We start from the raw sequence: 12,255 nt of genomic DNA, 5'->3' as shown, positions 1-12,255 counted from the left end.
ATTGTGTGATCACAGCTCAACTTCCACTATTTAAATGTTGAGTAGTTTTACTTCCAGAAACATGTAAATTGTTTGTATAAGCAGGCAAGTAGGCAAGCATGAAACTCTAAGAACAATTTTAACATTATGAAATTTCAGAAATATTTTTCAAACAGACATTAGGTCTATTTACTTAAATTAATAGGCTATAATATACTATAATTCATGTTTACATATCAATTAATTTAGCATGTTTTATTAATTAGCCACTAGATGGAGGCAGTATAAATGACTTTAAGTGGCCCAAGTGTCTGCCCCTACAAGTGACTTGGGCCAGTTACCCGGCGTAATCTGCTGCCCCACTGTGGTAGTGGTAGTGTCTTGCACATAAAAATGTGGAGCTTGTCTGGAGCTTGCCTGGTTATTAGCGCTTTTTTAAATTAAGAACATCAAATAGATATAGGATTTGTATGTTACCTTTTTTTTTTTTTTTTTTTTTTTGCTGCCATAATTTATTTGTTTCATATTTGCTTTAGGCTACCGTTTAAATTAACCCTCTGGTGGCATTCGGTTACCACTCAGGTACTATACGGTTATCCGGACCACATGTGATGACCTACCCCAACCCCGCCCCTAAACCTACCCGTCACTGGGGTTACGACCAACCAAGAGCGGTGGTGGTCATTTTTGACCGAAAAAAATGTTTTGTTTTTTAGAAATGTTTACTTTATCGGAATGGTACGAAACTTGAAAAAGTTTTTTTCACTTGCTATGTGAACACACACACCACGGCTTTTTTTTTTTTTTTTTTTTTTTAAATCACACTTGTATTGTCCGCGGTCAAAAATAAGCAGTGGAAATGAATGGGAGACGAATTTTATGGAAACGTTTGGTAGCCTACTGTGCACAAACAAATTCTAACTGAAAGCTCATTTTTTGAGATATCAACCACGAATTTGGAACACGGCTTGTTTAGATTTATGGCTTTGATTTTCTCACAGTTTTAGATTAAAACGTGTTTTTGAAAATATATTTAATATAAAAAATGTATATTGTTTTTTTGTGCATTTTTCATAACAATACATGTAACATTTTATAACTTTTTTCAAGTTCACTTTTTTTTAAAAACAACAACTTTTTTTAACACCAACTTGAAAGTAAAACTTTTTTTTTACTTCCTCAATAATCTGACAAGTGTCATAGCCTATTTAAAAAGAGACCAAACTTTAAGTCTGTTCTCCAAAGCATTCAAGAGTTATGAAAGGTTCAGCTTTTTCAGGTTCATGCTCAAAAAGGTTCATGCTCAAAAAGTGAATAAATGAATTATAATTAGGCTACTGCATACCTATAGCCTAATTTAGTTACCATAAATCATATAAAATAAGAATATATCAAGAAAAAAAACATTATCGAATTAAAGTAGAGCCTAGTATCCTACAATCATTTCATTGACATAAAAATAAAAAAATTGAAAAGCCTAGTCCACATTGCGAAGATTATAGTGAATAGATTAGCTCAACGTGTTCAGTGATGTGTAGCCTAGGCTATGTAGTGGCAAATGTTAACGAGTTTTAATTAAAAATAAATCGTTTTTTGTTTGTTTGTTTGTTTGTTTGTTTGTTTGTTTGTTTGTTTGTTTGTTTGTTTGTTTGTTTGTTTGTTTGTTTGTTTGTTTTCCGTTCAAAAAAATACTTTTGAGAAATAGACCTATTCACTGGAGTAAAGAGTGTGACAACTAGACCCCTTGGGCAAATAAATGGGAACGTTAAATAAAACCGATCATCTATTTGCTGTGCACCAGAGGATCACTGAGCAGAAGGTTTGCGTCCACAGGTGGGCAGCGCCCAGCAAATGAAAAGTTCTCCTTTATGGGAACAGTAGCTGCAACCACCCCCACCCACAGCGTCAGCACAAGCGCACGTAGCCTACATCCCCTTCACTTCATTTAGACTGTCGCTTGGAGTGGATATACCGGGAATGGGATCTTCATCGAGAGCTAAGAAAAACTTTAAATTTTTCCGCGTTTATGCCCTTCAGAGACTCCTCTTTATCTTGCGGGAATAATTGGGAGCAAACAAAAACAATACATTATTCTCCAATGTGAAGAATCGTAACTGAGAGTGTAAGAAGTTTCCTGAAAAGAAATACGAATGGGATAAATTCTGTGATCAAGATTAGTAAAAGGGATTTAATATTCGGAACCTTTCCCTAAATCAATTTGACAGATTTTCAAAATTCAATAAATTAAAAAGTGCTTGTTTAAAATAACAACAACCTTGTGTCAATTGAACTGCACGTTAAAGTGTTGTTGATTAAGGCAAAAAAAAAAAAAAAATCCATTATAGGGGCCATAGTGAGTGATATTTTAGAAGCTGATTGGTTTTCTAAAGGAGTTGCGCGTGTGTATGGAGAGTAGCGCAGACACCTGTATTCGTCATGGCGAAGTGGTTTAAAGATTTCCCAACTAGTTTGAAGACTGGATCCGATCGGATCCGTTCTGCTTCGGAATCGGGAACCCAGTCCCGTCCCAAACCGGTTCTGACCGTTGGTACTGGTTCGAAGGGGAGTCTGCGTAAAAATTCTGGAGCGGAAAACGGTGGCAGTGGAGGTGGTGGTGGTGGTGGTGGTGTGGGTTCGCTGCTCCACGGGAGAAATCGTAAAAATTCGGCCATCGAGCTGGGAAGAAACCACTCCAGCACCGGCTCGATGAAAGACGGGAAGATATGGGAAATTCTGATCCCTGGGAAAAGTAAGAAAACCACAAAAATGGAAGGGTTTGAAGACCATCGCACCCTGCGGACCACCAGTCTGGCTGACGCGTACATGAGCAGAATGATCAAGGTTAATGATCCAAAATCCAGTGCAGGAGGATCATCCCCGGACAGCGAGAGGGCCAAGTCACCAATCAGAACAGAAACGGTAAGTTTGAGAATGAGCCAACACTACAATGTAAACTAACAATAAATAATAATAATATATTAATAATTATTATTACATCATGTATTTTCTAAACAGATTTGTAGGTGACAACTGTTTATGTAGTAAATTAATTTTGGGGGAAAACTAACCCCTTAAGCTGGGTTTTTTGTTGGTCTTAGGTGGTTTTAGTGGGGTTTTGGGCACTGTTCTGCTATACTTTCTGAAAATATCAGCTGAAATAACTTAAGACCTGCTCAAACCAACTGAGACCAGCATCAGGCTTGTTTAGGGTGGGTTTTTCCAGCTGGGATAAAGAAAGAATATCCCTGATCTGAGTGATAAAGCAGGCCTCAGAGACGGATGCTTTTTTCAGGAGTTCTTTTTAATACATGACATACTCCAATTTCAATCACCCTGTTGACTGTGAGAACCAAACAAACGTCTTTGTTTTGAAAATTGAGATCAGTATCTCTCTTCCAGCTCTTTGTTTAAGCAATATCTTCTTTTCCCCTCCCTCAGCCCCTTCTTCTCTCTTTCATATCTTTCTTTTCTCCCTCCTCACATCTCTCTTTTTCTTCCTATATTCTCTTTTCATTGAACTGCTTTATTATAAGCAGACACAGTGGAGCTGAAAAGCAACAAACACAATGAGAGCCCTTTCCTTGCTTCTCTTCCTGTCTCTTTTCCTAGCCATGCACACACTCTTCACTGTCATTGTGGGAAACACACTTTTGTGCTCACATACACACACACCCTTGCTCACAAATACGCAAAGAATACAATGCGTACATAACACAATGGCTCTATCCCATTCTTCTAGTCCCTGGCGAAGGCAGTGTTTGAAGAATTATGTCACCTGATACATAGGCTGTATCCTATCCCATTTACGGACATCCCCTCCAGCTACACTTTGAACATAATAGCACAGAAATCAGAATCTCATGAGATCACACACACACACACACCCACGTCCAGAGGGAGAATCAGAGAAAGAATGGGAAAAGATGGGCCGGAGAATAAGATTAAAAGGTTAGTTCACCCTAAAATGAAAACTCTGTAATTAATAACTCACCCTCATGTTGTTCCAAACCCGTAAGACTTTTGTTCTTCTCCGGAACGCGAATGAAAATATTTTTAATGAAATCCAAGAGATTTCTGTCCCTCCATTGACAGCTACAACTACCACTTTGATGCTTCAAAAAGTTCATAAAGAGATTGTAAAACTAATCCAAATGAATTGAGCAGTTTAGTCCACATTTTCTGAAGAGACTTGATCACTTTATATGATTGACAGATTGAATTTTGGCTTTTATTCGCATATAAACATTGATCAGCGAACAGAAACAGAAACACAACCAAACCTGCTTGACGCGCAAGAACTAACCTCATTGGTTCAATTCACAAACTCTCAAACTTTTTGAAGCGTCAAAGTGGAAGTTGTGTAGCTGTCAATGGAGGAACAAAAAGCTCTCAGATTTCATCAATCTGAGTTTGATTTCATCAATCAGATTTCATCAATTCATTTGTGTTTTGAAGATGAACAAAAGACTTATGGGTTTGGAACAATGTGAGGGTGAGTAATTAATGACAGCATTTTCATTTTTGGGTGAACTAACCCTTTAAGCTTTTCAGCTAATGAAGAAATACTGATTCTTTAACTACAAGATGGAACTAAGAATTCCACCCAATAATAAGATGTAATTTAACTCCAGGTTTTGACTAAATGCCCTTTTTAGCTGGTTTGCACTATTTCTGAAGTAGATCATTGCAGAATATGTTGGCATCATATTATTAAAGGACTTTTCCAGGTTCAGTACAAGTTAAGCCCAATCGATAGCCCTTGTGGCATAATGTTGATTATCAGAAAAAAATATTCCTTCTTTTCTTAAAAAGAAAACATATAATGAAAGGGAATGGGGCAAGTTCTTAAAAGGTAAAAAAAAAAAAAACTCACCGTTTAAATATCATAACCAAACAATAAGCATGTTAACATAATTTTAGTGAGAAAAAAACTCTTACTAACCTGTTCTGTTTAGTTGTATCCAATTTTACAAGTTCATTACCATGCCAATGTAACACCTAAACACTAAAATGATCATAAAAATTAAGAAAACAACTTTGCTGCTCAAATAAAGCACAAGTTTTAGCAGAATAAATTAAAGTACTTCTATATATTTTAAGCTTCACATTTCTGCTTTTAAATCGTCCAAAAAGGAAATTCTCTTGTGATATCTAGTCTATGCCACAAATTGTTAACTTTTATTGAACAGAATATTCTTCATTCCTTACCTAATGAAGGTGTTTCTTCCTAGCTAACAAAAATATATTCTAAGAATGTTTTGCTAACATTCCCATTAAGTTATGAAAAAAGGTTTTGAGACCGTTCCCTGTTAACTGGCTTCTATTATAGTCCTTAACACAAATCACTGATATCGCTTTCTATTCTTCTTTTCTTCTCACTCTTAATAGATCATCCTGGAGGATTATGCTGACCCATTTGATGCAGAGAAAACAAGGGAACAGAGAGAGGCTGAAAGAGAAGGAGAGAATGATGGCTACATGGAACCTTATGATGCCCAGCTCATTATTACAGGTACATCACTCATTTATTTACCTCTTCTCTCCTTTATTTCTCCTTCTTTTAATCATTTATTCATCTTAAATGTTTTGTCAGTGTAATAAGCAGATTTTCAGGGATTTTAAGAGTATGAAAAATCATAGCTCCCTCTCTCTCCCCTCGTTGGTGGTTTCCACGGTGACAGTGTTGTGCTGGGACAATGGGTGCAGTTTCCTCTTTCTGCTTCCTGTTTCCTGTCTGTGTTTCCTTTGCCCCATTCTATGGACAGGAAGTTGACCCCTGCCGTCCCCCCAGTATGCCTGGCTATGTGAGAAAGACCCCCTCAACACTCCCCTCTCCCCCCAATCACTTCCCAGAACTCAGGAAGTGGCCTGCTAAGCCAGCCAATCATAGACTCGGTCTGACTTTTCCCTGGTATGACCATTGTTTTCTCACACAATAGGCCAGACACAAAGTGACAGCAAAGAAACAGAGAGAGAAACAGAGAGAGGGAAGAACGATGGAGCTTCAGGCATAGTTTTGTTGATGTTTGTTGAACTTTAAATCTTAAGGAATGAATAGATGCACAGGTAGACACATTTAGAGAAATTCATTTAGACTAACTGAAAATGCTGTATGATACAGTTATATATGAGAATGATAGGAAATGCTGTATTTTATCAGTTTTTTTTTCTTTTCTTCACAGTTTAAAAAGGCATATACGAGATGGGTTTCTATGTTTTATCAGATATGTATTGTGTTGTGTAATACGCTTTTTTTTATCTGAATTATTCAAAAGTTAAATTTTACTTTAATTTTCAGTCTAACTGTAAAATCTAAACTTAGAACCATATAGTTAGCTAATACAAAAGGCAAATGATTACAAAAACTCATGGGCGGTAAAGCAGACTGTGTATAAAGAAAGACTTTACTGCTTTAACAGAAAAATAGTGTAAGTTCTCTCATAAAATGTTTAGCTGCACATTTCTGCTTTTATATCGGCCTCATGCACTTCAATCGTAAGCGCATCATCATAATTATCTTTCGAATACTGAACCCTGTTTTTGGTTCTGCTGCCTGTTGCTCCCATAAAGTATAATCTTTTAAAGAAGCAAACCTGTTACCGCATAATTTAGTTTGCTGCAGAGAGAACAGACTTATGACTTGACGTGCTATTTGTTGGTACAGATTCAACTTTGACTTGATCATAATTTCCTGTGGTTTCACACACATTTAAAGTGATCTCAAAACAAATAATGTCTTCATAGACTAAACTTCTAGATGCTCTTTCAACAGTTTTATGGTTATTTGTTAGGAAAGTGTAGAAAAACATTCACTTGGTGTATAAAGTGACTGACAATAGTGCCATTACTAATATTGTTATTAATTATATTACATTACATGTGTAACTACTTTGAAGTTATTACTTTAAATAATTATTGCAATATTTAGCAAAAAAGTTTATAAAAAGGCAATAGATTGAGAAAAAGTCGACAGCTTATTCTACAACCTTAGCACACAGACTATTTGTAAATGAAGCATCTGAATATGCATACAGTATATTGATTTCTAGGGACAAATAAGGTCGTCCCTTTCTTGTGGGATTCCCACTTTCTCAATAATACATTTGGAGAAAGTGGGCAGTGGTCACCTGCACACAGATGCAAATTCCATAACCGTATCTGCTATATTAATTTCAACAGTTTGTAAATATGAGAATATGTGGAAGCTTGATAAATTTGAGACTAAAGGTATGGTTACATTTACTGTTGTTCTGCGAATGCTTGTGGGCGAAATCGAGTCATTTTGTTGGGAATCCATCAAGATTTCCTTCTCAAATTTGCCATGTTTACCAGCAGAAAACTGCTTGGTTTGAAGGTGGCTTCTGTAAGAGCTGGAAGCATTAATGTGACTGTACCATAATTCTAGCCTAAAAATAGCTAGTTTTATTGGGCAATGTACTATAAATAACTTCCTAAATATTGTTCTTATCCAATAAATTCTTTTGTGGAAACAATTGTGAAATACAAATTTGTGCCCTTATCTAGAGATTCGCCGGCGAGGCTCGAAGGACCTGCTGAAAGTGTGTGTAGTGTTGAATGGAGGAGAGAGTGAGGGGTCTGGACCCCCTCAGATCTATGATGTCCCATATGAAGAGGTTCTGGAGGGAATTCCCTTGACCCGACCTGAGTCCGACTCCAGACCACTGGCAGAGTATGAGCTGCCCTGGGAGTGGAAGAAGGAGCAGATTGTTAGAGCACTGTCAGGTACCATCCCTCACTTTCATATTAGTAGCATCTTCTTTATTTAGCATTGCCATTACATAAACACAGTGATGAAAAAAAATATTTAAAAGTAATTTAGTTTGAATGATATTGGGGTGCAGCAGTTGTTCCAAACATTTAGGATAACAGGGGAGGTCATTATTGCCAGATGCCATCATAAAATTTGTGGCAATTAATATGATTAATTCTGTGTACAGCTCAGTTTGATGGAGTGGAGCGCATGTCGAAGGAAGAATCAGGTTCTCCTACAGTAAAACAGCAGACCCTGAGACATAAGAGCTGGACCCCCAAATCTCTTCGACCGAATCCCCCCTCCCCGACTTCCCCATCGTCTCCCAGCATCACCCCAGACAGCGAGACACCAATAGTTGATCCCACCCTGCCTTTGGAGAAACAGAGGTGTGTGTGTTTGTGTATGAAAAACATGTTTTGGACACTACTGCTAATGTGTGAATGTGTTTATTTTAAGCAGATTACCTGAAGCTTAAAAACTCAAGAATGAAATGGTGAGATTAAACTAGTAGTGGGAATGTATGTGCTAAAAGATGCAATATATGAACAGTTATGACGTGAAACACCTGATCACCTAGCTACTGTGTATATCAGCAATTATAATAGAGGCCAACTTAATATTAGTTTGCATGTCAGAGAATAATCTTCAAAAATAACACTGAAAATTCTGTCATCATTTATGCACTCATTTATGCAAGGTTATGTTGTGCAAGGTTCATTTATGCAAGGTACATTTATGCAAGGTTATGTTGTTCCAAACCTGTATGAGTTTCTCTCTTCTGCTGAACACAAAAGAAGATATTTTAAAGAATGTTGGTAACCAGACAGTTGATGGACCCCATTGACTTCCATAGTATTTTATTCCCATGGAAAAAAACATGGAAGTCAGTGGCTACCATCAACTAGCATGCTTTAAAATATCTTCTTTTGTGTTCAGCAGAAGAAAGAAACTCATACAGGTTTGGAACAACATAAGAGTGCATAAATGATGACAGAACTTTCATTTTTGGGTGAACTATCCTTTTAATGTTTTTTTTTAATGTAGTATTATATTTTTAATATTTTATATATGTTTTTATATTTATTATATTTATGTTGTAATGAAAATCTGTGCACTTAATAAAAAAACTATTTAAAATGTTTTATTAAACAAATATCAGTAAGTATACAAGTTTATTAATATTTACTCTAATTTATTTATTTTATATGTTTTATTGTTTTATTATTATATTATATTACATTTTATTTATTTATTTTTATTGTTGTTTATTTATAATATATAATAAAGCACAGCCTCCCATATCCAAAAATGAAAAATCATATATTCATCCCCATGTCATTTTAAACATGTTTGACTTTCTTTTTCTGTGAAATATAAAAGGAAATATTCTGAAACATATTTTTGTCCATTCCGTGAAAGTCAGTGGGAATCATAACAAAACTAGCCTAGAAATCTAGACGCACCCTAGCGGCAGCAAAATGTATTTTGCAGCCAGGGTAGTCTAGCAACTCTCCATTGACTTTCGTGCTGGAAAAACCTAAATTGGGTTAGGCCAATCACGTCGTGTATAGAGTAGGCGGGGCGGGCTTAACATATGACGACAGAGTTGCGACGGTTCCCTGCTAAGTGTTACTTGAAAACAAAGAAGAGCTGCTGCTGGAGAACAGTCTTTCGAATCGGCTTTGGCCGCGACTCTGGAGGACTTGGAGTTAAGTTCTTCTTTGAGAAAGAGCAAAGAACGGCACTGAAGTCATTCTTAAAAAAGGAAGATGTGTTCGTAGTTTTGCCGGCCAGATTCAAAAGTTAAATCTATCAACTAACGTTAGCTCCGCTGTTGGGAAAACGCTCTTGTTGGTTGAAGCGTTGTCCTATTCAGAGTGCAGAGTGAATTTGAAAGACAGCCGTTTATCCCGCCCCTCGGATTGAGCCGTGTCTATGGTGAGTTGCCAGACCAAACATCTTGATGTAGGTCTGGCTTGCCAGGCTACAACAAAACTGGACCCCATTGACTTAAATTGAATGTACAAAAATGATTTGGCAGATCTATCCATTTGTACAGTTGTCTGTCCATCTTTCTCAATCCCTCCTAATTTTCTTCTTATATATTCTATACTTTATCTAATCTGTTTTCAAAGTATTCATATTATATAATCATGCAATGTATAAATAAGAATATCCTCCCCTTTCCTTCTCTCTCTCTCTCTCTCTCTCTCTCTCTCTCTCTCTCTCTCTCTCTCTCTCTCTCTCTCTCTCTCTCTCTCTCTTCAGCTGGTATCATGGCAGTGTGAGTCGGCAGGAGGCAGAGGCTCAGCTGCAGCACTGTAGGGAAGCCAGTTTCCTGGTGCGAGACAGCGAATCAGCTACCAGCAAGTACTCCATCGCCCTTAAGTAAGTGCGTACTTGTGTATGTCTGATATCAAGAGAACAAGAAATGAGTTGGCAGTCCTGAAAAGCTGATGTAGATGATATAAGATCCTTATTTCCCTCTCTCTACAGGACAAGTCAAGGATGTGTGCACATCATCGTAGCGCAGACTAAAGAATGCGGCTACACACTGGAAAAGAGCAGCTGTGTGTTCCCAAGCATCCCAGAAGTGGTGCACCACTACTGTACCCAGCGCCTACCTTTCACCGGGGCAGAACACATGACGCTACAGCACCCCATACCACGAACACACTGAACACACACACACATGCTAAACGTATACATATACACAGCGTTCTCTGGTGCAAAGACATGAATGTAATACCGTGGTGCCTGCCAATCACATGCCAGCAAAGCACAGTTTTTCTCTTTTTCTTACTGTATGTACTGTATGTATATGTGCACATGGAAATGAGTAATTGAACAAGTGGGACTTCTTCATATTTGAGTTTTCACCCCCTTTGAAACCAGGCCTAACCCTCCAGAGAGACCAAGGGGGGAAATATGTTTCACAAAACCTGTGGTTTAAACGCCACAGTAATGTGTATCTGTTGTTGACTTTTGTTTTGCTATTTCCTCAACACTTGTTTCAGTACTGGGACTTCAGCCCCATAAGTTCACTTACAATTATGCTACTGATCTAATTATGTGCTTGAATGAGTAACGCGCTCCTAAACTCCCCCTGCTGGCAGCTGATCCAAACTGCAAATCACTCATGCAATTGATGCCAATTTTGTTACTTTCCCTGGTGAATGGTGAGACACAAATTTTACTCCCTGCTAGAACGAATGTGCATTTAAGTGGCCAGAATTGGCAGAGTTAATATTTTTAGGATCCGTAGTATAGATTTTGTTTAGAATTAATTGTTGAATCCTCATATTATTGTATCCTCTGAGAAAAAACATTTCACCCCACATTGGCAGTTCCTGGATAGCTGAGGTTAGATCGTTAGCTCGGATCAATACAGCTGGCTCGTTCATCAGATAAATGAGTCATTACCGTTGATTGGCCAATGTTCTTGTCTGTCATTGGTAAAACTATTATTGATTGGTTGCGTTTGGGAATAGTGGGATGTTGAACGGATTTAGCTATACTGACCACGCAGTCATGCTTGGATTCATGGTGTACCGAATGTGACATTGGTCTCTTGGTGGTGGGAAGTTACGTTTAAATATGTGTCTTTTTGTTTAAAGGTAAAAGGTTCCATTTTAATCCTTAAGGATACTAAATTTGATTTTGAAGTAATTATTTTTTTAAATGGATAGTTAACCCCAAAATGCTGTCATTATACTTACTCACCCTCAAGTTGTTCCAAACCTGTATGAGTTTCTTTCTTCTGCTGAAAACAAAAGAACATATTTTAAAGAATGTTGGTAACCAGACTGTTGACATCACCCACTGACTTCCATAGTAGAAAAAAAAAAGTACAACTATTGAAGTCAATGGGTGCCGTCAAATGTTTGGTTACTGACATTCTTCTAAATATCTTCTTTTGTGTTCAGCAGAAGAAAGAAATTCATACAGGTTTGGAACATCATAAGGGTGAGTAAACGATGACAGAATTTTCATTTTTGGGTGAACTATTGCTTTAACCTAGATGAGAGAAATGAGAGAGAGGGGAAAAAACACACATTCTCTTAAGATTTTGCCTTTGTACAATGTAAGACTGTGCCAAGCCTGAAATAAAGCAGGTAATGCTGAATTTGTTAAGTCTCTTTCACATTCACACACAAAGGTTCCTGCAAAAATGCAACATATCAGGACCACAACAGATATACTGCGCTAAAGCCATAAGAAGTATATGTTTTAGTACGTTTTTTAAAGAAATTAATACTTTTATTTAGCAAAGAAACATTAAAGGATTAGTTCACTTTAAAAAAAACTTTTGCTGATAATATACTCACCCCCATGTCATCCAAGATGTCTTTCTTTCTTCAGTCGAAAAGAAATGAAGGTTTTTGATGAAAACATTCCAGGATTTTTCTCCATATAATGGACTTCAATGGGCCCCAAACAGTTAATTTCATTGGGCCCCAAAAACATTAATTTCTTTTCCTAAATTCTTTAAATTGATCAAA

The 12,255-nt window shown here is 37.1% G+C and overlaps 1 protein-coding gene across 2 annotated transcripts; it reads left to right on the top strand.

Moving 5' to 3' along the window:
* Positions 1 to 1,917: 1,917 nt before the first annotated feature.
* she (Src homology 2 domain containing E) lies at positions 1,918 to 11,879 on the top strand. 2 transcript variants are annotated; one of them, XM_081389574.1, is made up of 6 exons: positions 1,918 to 2,898; positions 5,368 to 5,491; positions 7,504 to 7,722; positions 7,938 to 8,139; positions 10,022 to 10,141; positions 10,250 to 11,879. In XM_081389574.1, exons 1-6 carry the CDS (start codon positions 2,416 to 2,418, stop codon positions 10,431 to 10,433), a joined length of 1,332 nt encoding a protein of 443 aa, XP_081245700.1. In that variant the 5' UTR covers positions 1,918 to 2,415; the 3' UTR covers positions 10,434 to 11,879. The 2 variants fall into 2 exon arrangements, with proteins under 2 accessions (XP_081245700.1, XP_081245701.1); XM_081389575.1 differs by having other exon boundaries at positions 1,924 to 2,898; positions 10,022 to 10,145.
* Positions 11,880 to 12,255: the final 376 nt, after the last annotated feature.

The sequence above is a fragment of the Scardinius erythrophthalmus genome (genome assembly GCF_964197995.2).
Source record: "Scardinius erythrophthalmus genome assembly, chromosome: 16".
Classification (NCBI taxonomy): Eukaryota; Metazoa; Chordata; class Actinopteri; order Cypriniformes; family Leuciscidae; genus Scardinius; species Scardinius erythrophthalmus.
The sequence above is the reverse complement of the archived record's forward strand: the minus strand, read 5'-3'. Positions and strand labels throughout refer to the sequence as shown.